Here is a 14,766-nt window from a genome sequence, read left to right on the forward strand (position 1 = left end):
TGTTTTAAAATATGATTCATACACTAGTATCAATTTACTTGGCATTTAAAAAAATCACAATTTCTATTAATATATTTGTATTAGGTTCAAAGCCCATATTCTAGTATTCAAGATATCCATTACACTGGCCCAAGTTGGGATTACTTCAAAATCAAGTAAAAGTCCATATTTATTCCAAAGTTGCTAAAATATGCTAATAAAATTAAATTTGATGTTTTACATTAAAAATAAAATATTTGGTTTATCTCTCAGACATCTATAACATATAATAAATAGTGGGCAGTATAGTAATATAATAAAGTTTTGTGATACCCTGAAATTTGATGAGTTTTCTTTAAAAAAAAAATTTCATAATATACTTCATTTCAGCCTTAAACCACAATATCAATGAACAGATTTGCAGAAATAAAACAATATAAACACAAAATGCTACAGTATATATATATATATATTTCCTTTTTTTTTTTTTAACTTTCAGGGAATCTACATGTCCTTTGAAACAAAAGGAAGTCAAAGAAATTTACAGAAACGAGATAACAAAACAATTTCAAATCATAAACCATAGATTTAAATTGCCTTGTTTTCCTTCCAACTGCTCGGGTCCTTTCCCCCAGTGTTTTGGGTACTGCATGGGTTCAGCTCAAGGTAGATAACTTTGAACTACGCATGGCTCTTTTTTTCTAGCCTTCTTTGCTTATGTACAGCAGTAATTATAGACATGGTTGAAATCACAGCAGATTTCAGAGAAAGCCAGATTTAAACAGGATAAAAAATTTTTAAAAATAACTACTTCATAAATATTTATTATTTACATTAGGGGAGATCTCCTGGTCTGAAGAGTTTTTATACAAGTTGATGAAATGGATAAGCTGTGAGAAGAACACCAGCAGTTTAGAGAAATGGGCAAAGTCGGGAGGCAACAGAGACAGAAAATAGGTGAGAGTCAACAAAAATAATTTGCACAAAAGCCAACAGGACATGATAGAAACCTTTTTCTTAAAAAATATAAGGTATTTCACAAAAAGCCTGAACATTTTACATGTTAGTACTAAAAACAGGGAGGGAGGGGAAGCTTCATATATTTTTCATCACAAAAATATTTACCGACACTCCACCTGGAGTTTTCTTTTATGTGATTATGATTATCTCACTACAGAGGGAAGGAGGCTGGAGGTGCAGACAGACTACCAACGTCACCCTCAGTCACGGTCAAGGCAGGCCACACGCCATCTCCTCATCTAACACCTTAAGGAAAAGGCCCTGGAGAGAATCAAGAAAATCGAAAGGGAAGATTATGGTCTTTTTATTAGCAATACTTGTCACTGGTAATAGAAAACGGAGGCGAGGTGGCCCCGGTGCCCCGCCTCCACGTGAGTTTTCCTTCGGTCACGACCACGTGGCCCCGGGCCGGGGTGTTCCGGAAGGAAAATCCCTGCAGGTGGTGTGTTTCTGTCCTCAGTCTTGCGAGGTTCATAACCTGCAGGAACATGGTGGGAGGTGACACGGAGGCGGGGTCACGGCACCTCCCCCGAGGCATCAGGACAGGGGCCCCCGGGGCGTCAGTGCGCCCGGTGCTTCCTCTTTTTGTGCTTTTTATCCTTCTTTTTGTTGGCACACTTGGGACAGAACCACTGCATCTCTTCCGGGGGCGCGGCCATTATCCCGACGCAGGGCCTGCATGGTTACCAAGGAAGAAAAGGCTTCAGACAAACAAGCTTTATTTATCCACACATTCTTTTCCTGTGTTTTTAAAGAATTTCAAGTCATTAAATAATGTCCTAAGTCTGTGATGTATTTACCAGAAATCCAAGTCACATAGCTCTGACGGATGCTGCGCTACTGCTGGGCGTGTGGGTGATCACCTTACACAAAGCCCCTCTCCAGGCCCCGCTGGAGAAATTAATTAGCTCATTCATCCTTTCAGCCAGAAATAGTCTAATGCTTCTGAGCCATGGCTTTGTTTTTATCTCAGAGATATCATATAGCACGTGACGAAGTGGACGCCTATCTTTTTATATCTGATATTTTCAAGATAAAACGGGAAGACTGCATGCATTTTGATGGTGTTTCTTCGGTTTTGGGGGGGCGCTGAAGAGGTGCAGAAACCACACAAGCTGTCCCTTCACTTCTGCACTTTGTGACACGTTTACGGGGGGTTCCCTTAGCGTTGCCGTCAAGCACTGCAGCTGCTACAGAAAACGACTGGCAAGAAAGGAAAGGGAACCCCCTCTAGCTCCTTTTCCTTTGTTAAAGCAGGAGGATACATAAGCCAAGCAACACATTTGGAATTTAGGCTGAATAATGATAGTCCAAAGACTCGTGATTTTTGCAACGCACATGAACGCCTTTCTCTTGGCAGTGATTCTGCTCCGTACACCGCTCTCTGGAGAGGAACTGCCCTGGGAGAAAAGCCAGGACGGGCCAGAGGCACCCCCACACCCTGTGTGCAGAGCCCCTCCCCCCAGGGCCACGATGGGGACTCACCAGTGGTACCAGTCGTCACAATCGTCACAGCCAATCATGGGGCTCCCGTCATCGGGCTTGTTGCAGCCGGGACAGATCCAGATCTGGTTCCCCCATTCGTCTCGGATCTGGGGTTGCAGGGGAGGGAGCAAAACAGAGATGCTTTGAGGAAGAAGAACCCAAAAAAGGGCACAATAAGGATCATTACTTCACACTGAGAAGCTAATACACCGACAGATTAAACAAAAAACCCAGTAGTTAACAATTAAGTAAAGCTGTGATCATGGTCACCGCTATCCTGGGATCACCTGAAAAAGCAAATGGCTACTAAGTGTTCAATGATAAGACATTTCTTTTTCTGTTTTTTGGCCCTCGGCTTGCAGGATCTCAGTTCCCGACCAGGGATTGAACCCAGGGCCCAGCAGTGAAGGCCCAGAATCCTAACCACTAGGCCACCAGGGAACTCCCAAGACATTTCTAATGAATATTTTAAACTCTCTTTTGTAAGTCATAAAAACAAAGCATTTTATAATCATTTCTGTGAGCAATATGACCTACAGCCACTTTTATCTAAAGAAATCCTGCAAACACACACATCCTGAATGACTAGGGTTTTCATGGAAGTAACGATGAATATTTTTGAAAGCTATTGAGCTTAACTCTATGTTGTTTCCTCCATCACATTCACAGGCCTGGAATTAATAAATACGGCCAATGTGCATGTATTGCCTTATTACTTATTAGCCAAACCCTTCTCCTGAACTAGCTGATAAGATCAAGGATATAAAAGAGTTGTTACTAAGTAACTTTCCATTCCCTTTATGACATTTTCAGTAAAGTACAATCAACTAAAGGGCAAATGTAATAAGGGACGCAGGAGGCCAAAGAGCCACACATTTTCATGTTATTTTGCAACAAATAATGCTGTGCTCTGAACTTTGCTTTACTTGACTTAGCAGTTCCAAATAAGAAGCATCCCTAACTGAACAACTTCCTCAAATTCCACATGAACAAGACCGATTTGGAAGAAACAATTCTATGACGGGCATTCAAAACCAGGAATGATAATTTTCTAAAGTTTTTCCAATTACACAGCATATAATTTCATTCAGTTTATTTTGCAAGCTATAGTCTCTTCTGGTACTTTAAAATACAACACTGACTAGATGTGCAGGAGAGAAATGGCTTTCTCTGTGTGTGATGGGTGTACAGGGGGCAGAGATGTTTCATTCCACTGATGTGCTATTTTAAGGCTGACCATTCTCAAAACAGTCTCTACAGAGGCAGAGGATGCTGATGTGAAGGCTTCCTAAACAAATCTGTGGGCAGTTACATCCCTGACTCGGTCCTCTCTAGTTTCAAGGGGAGAGACCACCAGTTAGCACGTGCCAGCTGTCTGGGGCGAAGGCTGGCCCAGCGCCCTGGGCCCTGAAGCTGCCATGCATGGCCAGTCCTGCTGCTGGCTGACCTTTCTTGAAATTAGGAGGCCGTGACCCTGTGACATGAGAAATCTGCCACAGCACCCATAATAACTAATGCCCAGCCCTTCACGGTTTACTAAGTTCTTTCAAATGTCTTACTTGGTTTCATCATCCTAAAACAATGCTTGGATAGGTTAGAAATGGGGAGACTGGAGCTAAGGGAATGTCAGTGACAGTTCCAATGTCACAGATTGGGCAGTTACAAAATCAGCCTTTTTGCTGTACAGCCTGTGTCCTTCCTTCAATTCACACATTTTGTCTTCTGTCTACAAAGTGTCTCTGAGGAGACAGAAGGCTTTCATCCATGTTGTCTATGCAAATCTGATCCATCTCCAGGGAGTTAACTCAAAAATCCACTGGAGAATCAGAAATCAGCGACCACCTAGTCCATCAACCCCCTAATTACACCTGAAGAAATGGAGGCCGAGGAGATTAAGTGTAAAATCCTCCCCAATTAACCCATCTTGGGGTGATGTGGCCTCAGTTAAACACCTGTAGCAACTGGTCCTTGAATGGACTGATTTGATGATCACAGATTTTTGTATCATGTCTTCTATTTTTGTCTTGAATGGCCAATTTCTTTCTTCCTGTTAATATTTCATGTCTTTATATCCTCTCTGAAGATTTTTGAGATTTTCTTATCCTTCGTATCATTATAGTGCCTCAAATACTTAATGATTCATTGAAATTTCCTTCCCAAATGCCTTTATAGAGATGTAATACTTGCACGATTTATAACAACAACAGCAGGAGTTTGACCCTGCCACCCTCCAGCCCCATCTATTCAGAAAGACCCGAACCACCACTAGGCTGACAGATCTCAGTCTACGTACTTGGTGATCTCGGCTGTGTCAGCTCAGCTAGGACCTCCATGTGCCTGATATCTTTTTGTCGTCTGTTTATGTGTCACTCTACAGAGCTCAAAGGACATATTTATGTAAGTGCTTTATTACTTGATTGAATTCAGGGCTTGAGTAAGATCTGATACTATTAAGTATGGGGAGAACACGTAAAAACGGTTCCATGACAACCATGCGAACTTATTCATCAAGGTGAGTTTTTCCACCTGAAGACCAGCTTGGACTCAGGAAGCTCTGTGTCTGGAAGTTCATTTCCGTTCACTCTGCAGGCCCTGGTATGTTCTGCACCTTAGCCAGTGAGTTACTATAATTAGTGCTGCGGCTCAGAAAGAGCAGCTGGCCCATCAGACGTGTGTATATCACACAAATTATACTCTTAAGTGAATCACTGCTTGATCAAGAAAGTCAATGAGGGGTTTAACTATCACTATTCACCTCTATATTTATACACTGATTGTGCTGTGTATAGGTATATAGTCATCTTCCAAAACAATGCCGAATAAAGAAAAACAATGCTCTGACATTATTTATGGAGACTAAATATGCAAACATCCTAACAATACTTTTCAGCTGAAAGCTTGAAAGTGCAATGAAAATGCCTTTCCAGTCATAAAGAATTGCCTCTGAAATTCAATAATGATTCATCTGACACTGCATTTTTAATTGAAAACATTTTCATGAGGAAAGAGTGAGCTCTTAAGTGGCTGTTTCTTAAATACTCCAAAAATAGAAAGTAGCGCACCACGTAAGTGCTGACCGTCTCCGTGACCACACTCCGGACGGGGGCTTTGGAACTGGCAGCTCCCGAGGCGGCAGGGGCCGGAGCGGGCATCCCGGTGAGGGGCGCGCTGGCCGGGGCGAGAAGGGGCAAAGGCACGGGAGCAGGGGTGACGTGCACGGGGACAGGGGCGGGGGCCGGCGTGGGCGGCGGTGTCTTGGGTCTGTTCAGAGAAGGCGCTGGCTTAGCCTCGGGGGCTGGGACCACTTTGCTGATGACACTGTCAACAAAAGAGAGAAAAGGAAAAGTCAAAACACATAGTTGAGTCAAGCCAGGTAGCTAAAAACATGATCGCACAATCACTTGGTTCTTCTAGCAGCAAAAGACTTTTTGGAGAGTCCAGAGAGCGACGGAGCTCAGGGTTAAAGGCCCTTCCCCAACCTACTTCTCCTCTCACTCGGTCACGGCTGGCCGAAATGTCAGGCAGCGGGCGTGAGGCTCCAGCTCCTTCCCTGGTGATGTCCCCAAGTCCTGATTAGAGCTGCGTGCTGCTCTTTTTTTTTTTTTTAACAACTTTATTGGAGTATAATTGCTTTACAATGGTATGTTAGTTTCTGCTTTATAACAAAGTGAATCAGTTACACATATACATATGTTCCCATATCTCTTCCCTCTTGCATCTCCCTCCCTCCCACCCTCCCTATCCCACCCCTCTAGGTGGTCACAAAGCACCGAGCTGATCTCCCTGTGCTATGCGGCTGCTTCCCACTAGCTATCTATTTTACGCTTGGTAGTGTATATATGTCCATGCCACTCTCTCACTTTGTCACAGCTTACCCTTCCCCCTCCCCATATCCTCAAGTCCATTCTCTAGTAGGTCTCTCTCTTCATTAACACTGTCTTACCCACAGAACCCATGCCGGGAAAGAAGAACTAGGCTCAGAGCCAGGATATCTGAGTTCAAACCCTTCGTCTTCCACAGGCCGGCACGTGACCTGGGGTAAGTCGTTTAAAAGTAAAAGTTAAAGGAGGCAAGAATATACAATGGAGAAAAGACAGCCTCTTCAATAAGTGGTGCTGGGAAAACTGGACAGCTACATGTAAAAGAATGAAATTAGAGCACTCCCTAACACCATACACAAAAATAAACTCCAAATGGATTAAAGACCTTAATGTAAGGCCAGACACTATCACACTCTTAGAGGACAACATAGGCAGGACACTCTCTGACATAAATCACAGCAAGATCCTTTTTTACCCACCTCCTAGAGAAATGGAAATAAAAACAAAAATAAACAAACGGGACCTAATGAAACTTAAAAGCTTTTGCACAGCAAAGGAAACCATAAACAAGACGAAAAGACACCCTCAGAATGGGAGAAAATATTTGCAAATGAAGCAACTGACAAAGGATTAATCTCCAAAATTTACAAGCAGCTCATGCAGCTCAAATATCAAAAAAACAAACAACCCAATCCAAAAATGGGCAGAAGACCTAAATAGACATTTCTCCAAAGAAGATATACAGATTGCCAACAAACACATGAAAGATTGCTCAACATCATTAATCATTAGAGAAATGCAAATCAAAACTACATTGAGATATCATCTCACACCAGTCAGAATGGCCATCATCAAAAAATCTACAAACAATAAATGCTGGAGAGGGTGTGGAGAAAAGGGAACCCTCTTGCACTGTTGGTGGGAATGTAAATTGATACAGCCACTATGGAGAACAGTATGGAGGTTCCTTAAAAAACTAAAAATAGAACTACCATACAACCCAGTGATCCCACTACTGGACATATACCCTGAGAAAACCATAATTCAAAGAGTCATGTACCACAATGTTCATTGCAGCTCTATTTACAATAGCCAGGACATGCAACCAACCTAAGTGCCCATCAACAGATGAATGGATAAAGAAGATGTGGCTCATATATACAATGGAATATTACTCAGCCATAAAAAGAAATGAAATTGAGTTATTTGTAGTGAGGTGGATGGACCTAGAGTCTGTCATGCAGAGTGAAGTAAGTCAGAAAGAGAAAAACAAATACTGTATGCTGACACATATATATGGAATCTAAAAAAAAAAAAAAAAAAAAGGTCATGAAGAACCTAGGGGCAATACGGGAATAAAGATGCAGGCCTACTGGAGAACGGACTTGAGGATACGGGGAGGGGGAAGGGTAAGCTGGGACGAAGTGAGAGAGTGGCATGGACATATATACACTATCAATGTAAAATAGATAGCTAGTGGGAAGCAGCTGCATAGCACAGGGAGATCAGCTCAGTGCTTTGTGACCACCTAGAGGGATGGGATAGGGAGGGTGGGAGGCAGAGAGACGCAAGAGGGAAGAGATATATGTATATGTATAGCTGATTCACTTTGTTATAAAGCAGAAACTAACATACCATTGTAAAGCAATTATACTCCAATAAAGATGTTAACAAAAATAAAAAATAAAACAATAAAAGTACTAGTTACTGTGCGCCTCTAAGCAGCTGGTGTTATACTAGGTGCTTTCCATACATTACCTCATCTAGCCCTCACAACAACTTCAAAGAAGTTATAGTGACACCGTTTTATAGATGAGGAAACAGGATTAGAGAGAGAAAGGAATTTGGGTAAATGGGTGGCAGGCTTAGAACCGAGGTCTATTTGATTCTAAAACTCTTTCTTCTTTTCTTTTTACAAAGTGCCTTTATTTGAGGGGAAAAAAGTATATCATCTCAAGTTTAGAGAAAACATATTTGCTTCTGGTCTCCCTCCCCCCTCCTCCAGAAGGAACCACTGTCCTCCAGCCGAGAGGTGTGTTTCTAAATTTTTGTTCTTTGAACTTTTTCTGCCTTTGCAGATACCCATAAACAATGCATACCGTACCGCTGTTTTATGTGTTTCAAGTATATAAACAATTCACACTATATTTATCGTTTGCAACTAGCTTTCCTCACCTAGTTTTTTTTTGTAACTGAGATATAATCAACATTGTGTAAGTTTGCACAGTGTGTCGGCTTGACACATTTGTAAACTGCAAAATGATTACTGCAGTGGCCTTAGCTAATACCTTTATCACACCACGTAATTATCATTTCTTTTTTTGAAGGGAATTGTTTGGATCTAGTCTCTTGCAACCTTGACATTTGTAATACAGTATTGTTGACTATAATCTCCATGCTGTGTATCAGATCCCTAGAACTTATTTGTTTCCTAGTTGCCCGCTTAGTTTTATGCTCTTGATTTATCGATATATATTACTTATTTTAATTGCTATATAGTATTCCATAGTATGAATAAGTCAAAGGGTTTTTGCCCATTGTCCTACTGACTGTACAACGTATTACCTTGTAAATGTTACATGTTAACTTGTAAATATGGTGATGAATCTCCCTGGGCTATATTCCTAGACATAAAGTTTCACCTTTGTTAGGAATCCGGAGCTGCTCTCTAAAATAGGCTGCACTGACCTACCTCTTCCTACGATCCCGCACTGACCTTCCTAGACCTTGCTTTTCTGATCAACAAAGTATAAATAAAGATAGCTGCCTGTGAGGGCTATGGTGAGAACCTGAATAGGGAGGAACCTGTCAAGAACTATGTACAAATGTGAAGTGTCATGGCCATTGCTCATGTCATCCCCAGCATTGTCATGACCAATCCACACAGGGCCTCTTTCTCAAAGTCCTTGTTTAGAAAAACACCTCCCCTACAAAGCACTGATTCTTTGCTATTCTGGTCAGAAGACTATAAAACAGTATTTCAAAAACTCCATCATTATACAAGCAAATAAACAGTGCTGTTACTTGCTCTCCACTTGTTTCACGTGAGTGTGATCACCTTCCTAACTCGAATGCAGCCAAAGACCAAGAGAATTTAACATGGGCTGTTTGTCCAGGAGACACTCAATAGCTGCTTAATGTAATTCATAGTGAATATTTAGCCAGCACTAACCAAGTTCCCAGCTGTTGTGAGTGCTGGAAAGCCAAGTGCATGCCGGCACCTGCTGAATGTTTACTTGCCTATCTCAACCCTCATAACAACCAAATGAGGTAACAAGTGCTGATATTATCCTCCTTTTGTAGAGGAAGAAACCAAGGCACAGAGATTAAGTACCTTATGCAAGTTCACAGACTACTATGTGGCAGAGCCAGGATTTAAACCCAGGCAGCCTGATTTCAGAACCCGTGATCTTAACAACTACACTCTGCTGTCTCTCAGTGCTTACTGAGTGAGGTTTGCCTTACATGTAAGATGAGAGGTCCAAGTTATTACTATGGAATTTATATCCATAGGGCAAGCACTCCTTATTCTTATGGTTAGACTAAAATTTAAAAACACTGTTCTGGGAGGCAGTTTCCCATAATGGTTTAAAATATGGGTGCTGGCGTATGCTAATGCACATATATGGAATCTGAAAAAATGGTACTGATGAACCTAGTGGCAGGGAAGGAATAAAGATGCAGATGTATAGAATGGACTTGAGGACACAGGCAGGGAAGGGGAAGCTGGGACGAAGTGAGAGAGTAGCACTGACATATATACACTACCAAATGTAAAATGGATGGCTAGTGGGAAGCTGCTGCATAGCACAGGGAAATCAGCTCAATGCTTTGTGACCACCTAGAGGGGTGGGATAGGGAGGATGGGAGGGAAGCTCAAGAGGGAGTGGATATGGGGATATATGTATACTTATAGCTGATTCACTTTGTTGTACAACAGAAACTAACGTAACATTGTAAAGCAATTATACTCCAATAAAGATATTAAAAATAAAATAAAATAAAATAAAATAAGGGTGCTGGAACCAAAACTAAAGGAAAAGCAGGAACCCAGAGAGGTAAGTAGAACACAGATGTTTCACTCTGAGGGCATTTGTGTATAAGGTGAATCTGATCTTTGGTTTTGATACAGGGGACAGGTTTCAAAGCCCAGGGCCTGTCAAAGTGGAAAGTCTAATAGAACTCCCTCCCCACATTAAGGACTCCCAACAGGCTATACCAATTAGGTAAGAATGAATCAGATTTCACAAATTCTCAACTCTGGTGGTCCAGGACAACACATTTAAAGTAATTTGCACTTGCAATGCACCTAGGTACCCAGCACTACTCATCTTGAAAGGAAGTAACTTAAAATCTAGGCTTCATATTATTAATACAGACAATTATTTAAGGAAAAAAGCAGCACAGAATCAAAGATAAACATATAAGGAAGCAAGGCTGCAACAGGGAGAACCAGAAGAAATAACAGACAGTATAAAGAGACCCATAAAGACCACAGATACTGCAATTATCAACTACAATACAACTCTGCTTACAGTGTTTAAAAAAATAAAAGGCAAAACTGGAAATTATCTGCAGGTAATAGGAGGTTACACAGAGTTATCTAGCAGATTTGAAAAGATCCAAACAGACCTTATAGAAATGGAAAGTACAGTAACTGAAATTTAAAACTCAGTGGATGGGAGAACTATAAACTGAATAGAACAGAAGAAATTATGTAGAATGTAGCCAGGAGAGGCAAAGAAAATACAATAAAAAGGTCTAATTAGTACTGTTTAATCTAAATTCTAGAAAGAGAATGAAACAGAGGTAAAATGTTAACAAAGAATATCTGACTTTCACAGAACTGATGAAAGATACTAATCTACAGACTTAAGAAGCCCAACAAATCCCAGGCAAGATAAATAAAAAGAAATCTATACATACACACATCAGAGTGAAAAGATAAAATACCACAGGCAAAGAGAAAAGTCTGAAAAGAGCCCAAAGGAAAAAAGGACAACTACTTTCAAAGAAAAATCAGGTGACAGCTGACTTCTCAACAGCAATGCTAAAATCTAGAAGACAGTGGAATAACATCTTCAATATGCTAAAGGCAAATAAATTTTGTCTTCAAAAACATCTTTCAAGAATAGGATGAAATAAAGACATTTTCTGGCAAGCAAAATCTGAGAATTTGCCACCAGTGGACCCTTACTAAAAGAAATTCTAAAGTAGCAATTCCCCAATTTTTTGGTCCTAGGATCCCTTTACAATCTTAAAATTAGTGAGAAACATAAAGAACTTTTGTTTATATGCATTATATCTGCCAATACGTACCATATTAAAAATTGAAACTGAGAAATTTAAAAATAGAGAGTTCGTTTAAAGATAACAATAACAAACCCGTTACACGTTAACAGGTAGCATTTTTTTAATGAAAAGCAAGTGGCAGTTTCCTACAAGTTAGTTGCAATGTGCAATCTAAAACCATATCAATAAGCTTTTCATATTCTGTTATATTAAAGTCCATTGACCTGTCTGGCACTTTGAATAGATATTTTACCAATGCATGATTTTATAACATCATGCACTGGTGATCTGGAATATTGGTTCACTGAATTATGCGGATCTTTCAAATATTTATACATTATATAATATTTAAAAAAAACATATTTGTTGGTGTTACCATCCATCTCATCAAAAATTTCTTAAATTGTTGAGGAGCTGTCAATTTGTAATGATATGTTTTCCAAAATTCTAACTTTCACGTAAAAACTTGAATTTTATCATCTATAACAAATGCTCTCAGGTATTTTCTTTGAAATAACAGTCTTGGGCCTTCTCAAAAAAAAAATACAACATCCGGGATTCCCTGGTGGCGCAGTGGTTGAGAATCTGCCTGCCAGTGCAGGGGACACGGGTTCGAGCCCTGGTCTGGGAAGATCCCACATACCGCGGAGCTACTAGGCCCGTGAGCCACAACTACTGAGCCTGCGCGTCTGGAGCCTGTGCTCCGCAACGGGAGAGGCCGCGATAGTGAGAGGCCCGCGCACCGCGATGAAGAGTGGCCCGCGCTTGCCGCAACTACAGAAAGCCCTCGCACAGAAACGAAGACCCAACACAGCCAAAAATAAATAAATAAATTAATTAAAAACAACAACAACAACAGCAACATCCATGGTTGCTTTGTATCCTAATTGTGTGCATATCTGTCTTTATCACTCACATTAAGTGGTATATTCCTTAGGAGTAAGGTATGTACTATCTTATTTGTCTTTGAATTATCTGCAGTATTAAACACAGTGTCTTGATACATATTCATCAACTTTAATATGTTTAATGCCTAATATTACAGGGAGAATGCTCCTATAGAATAACTATTTTACTTTTGAATATTTTTTGCCTGTTTAAAATATTTAAAAATAGGCCAGTTTCCTCTATTCTTTCCTTCCTGCCTACCTTCCTTCCACACTACTTAATGAGTCCCAAGACCACTGAGATTTCTATGTGCCAACATGGATTCTAATTCCTCATCTTTCTACTCATTCTTAGACCAAGAATGATCACGACACCAATGCAAGGTACAAACACATCATGAAGGTTTCATTCTTTTATCTGAAATGCTTTTAAATTGTTTTAAGCTATACCAAACCCGTAATGAATATTATTTGCCTTGCCTGACTCTTTCTCAATCCCCTTTCATCTCTTTCTATTTTTCTTAGATTTCTCCCTTTCCTACAAGGCCTGTGAATGGTGCCCATGAGAATGGTTTAGCAATAGCAGTGCAGCCAATGGACGTAAACAGACTGTTGATCAATTTATGGGGCAGTACCTGAAATCTCAGAAATACCTACTTGTACAAATTTTATTTTTCAATTCAGAGAAATGGTCTTTTAATGAAAATAACTCATAATAAAGATAATCCTTCCAAAATGCCAAATATTCCTCCAGTTCAATTAAATTTCCCCTTTAAATTTGGTATGTATTCATATATATATATTTATATTTCTCATTCAAATTTTCTGAGTAGCAAAAGGAAAAAAAATAAAAGTGGATACTCAGTGTTGATGAGACAAAACACGTCCTAATATTCTGCTTCCAAGAGATTAGACTGGTATTATATAGGCTCTAAAGTGACTTGTTTTTCCCAACTCTTTTGAATTTCACCAGAAAATTCACAGAGTTTGAAAGTTATTTTTGATTCTAGCTGCTCAGTTACTTTTGTGGTAACTGGAGGCACAGTTTTGAGAACAATTCTTTTATTATCTCTTTAATTTACAGAACATTACAGAAAAAATACATAAACAGTATCACATGATATAATTTCTCATCACTTGTGAGATAAACTATCATTACTCAACCTAATATGATCACTGTAAAAATAATTTTGGATTCCTATTGGCCTCCACCGCCGATCTTTATTGTTTCCTGCACTTTCTCTATACTTCTTCCCTTTAGTGGCACTTTCCCTCCTCTTTAACTGCATAGTAAGCTCTCCTCCAGAGCTCTCTGTTGAATAAGCAATGTCTTCAGAGTAACCAACACCGCCCACAGCTGGGTCCCACAATGGCTCCACGCTGCTAACATTACATCTTTTGGAGGATTTGATCAGAGGGCTCTAGCTGCTATAAACACTGGTGTTATTCATAAAAACATGCAGAAGGAGGAGTTTTGGCAGGATTTCTTTACCTGTTTCCCCAGCACAAAACAGTGAAATAAATAGAGTGGGTCATGCGCTGCCTGGCCTGTAATGCAAACTCAACAGCTTGACAAGTCAACAAAGGGCCCGTCCTCACCTCTCCAGCCACACAGAGGCTCGGAGGTTAGAGGCAAACACCATTTGGATACGTCTACATGGGGAGTTTAATGATCTTCATTAGTCAGCGATTGTGTGCAAACACTGTGAAGCCGGCCATCAAAGTTATCAAAGTCCGTATGACTGGCTACTGAACTGCACAAAGTTCAAAAGTTCCCTCACATGGCTCACTTACTTGCCTCAAAAGCCAAGAGCCATTTTTAAATGGTGACAAAATGATGCCATAGTAAAGACTACTGTAAGCACCTCCATGAATGTTATATAGACTTCCCAACAGGGAAGTTCTTTGATGTCTGGGAGAAAACCCACTTTGATTAAAAAATATATATATACATACACACACACACATATTCAAGCCACAACTTGATTTTCTTCTTCAGATTTAGAACTTTGATCAATCTCAGAAATACCATGCACCTTTTGAGATACACATGAAACAGATTCCCATGTTGCATTGTAAACTAAGATTTCACTATATATTACTATAAAACCAGATCACTGTGTCTGTGGTTATCTAAAACATCACAGTTTTGCTCTCTTACTTTTCTTGTAAAAGTCCTGGAAATACTAAGCCCAAGCGTGGCAGGCAGCTCCCTCCCACCCTGGTGGAGTGTTCTCGCAGCCTGGGTGGGCTCTGACTTAGACAGCTAACAGGATATCGTG

General features: G+C 40.3%; 1 protein-coding gene across 3 annotated transcripts in view; it reads right to left on the bottom strand.

Moving 5' to 3' along the window:
• Positions 1 to 430: 430 nt before the first annotated feature.
• TAF3 (TATA-box binding protein associated factor 3) overlaps positions 431 to 14,766 on the bottom strand; it is a 152,234-nt gene continuing 137,898 nt past the window's right edge. For all 3 annotated transcript variants that reach the window (XM_061181645.1, XM_061181644.1, XM_061181643.1), the window contains 3 exons: positions 5,547 to 5,802; positions 2,485 to 2,591; positions 431 to 1,674 (listed from right to left, as the gene is read on the bottom strand). In XM_061181645.1, coding sequence (XP_061037628.1) covers positions 1,560 to 1,674; positions 2,485 to 2,591; positions 5,547 to 5,802 — 478 coding nt within the window. In that variant the 3' untranslated portion in view covers positions 431 to 1,559. The remainder of the gene's footprint in view (positions 1,675 to 2,484; positions 2,592 to 5,546; positions 5,803 to 14,766) is intronic.

This window comes from Eubalaena glacialis, chromosome 2 (genome assembly GCF_028564815.1).
Source record: "Eubalaena glacialis isolate mEubGla1 chromosome 2, mEubGla1.1.hap2.+ XY, whole genome shotgun sequence".
Classification (NCBI taxonomy): domain Eukaryota; kingdom Metazoa; phylum Chordata; class Mammalia; order Artiodactyla; family Balaenidae; genus Eubalaena; species Eubalaena glacialis.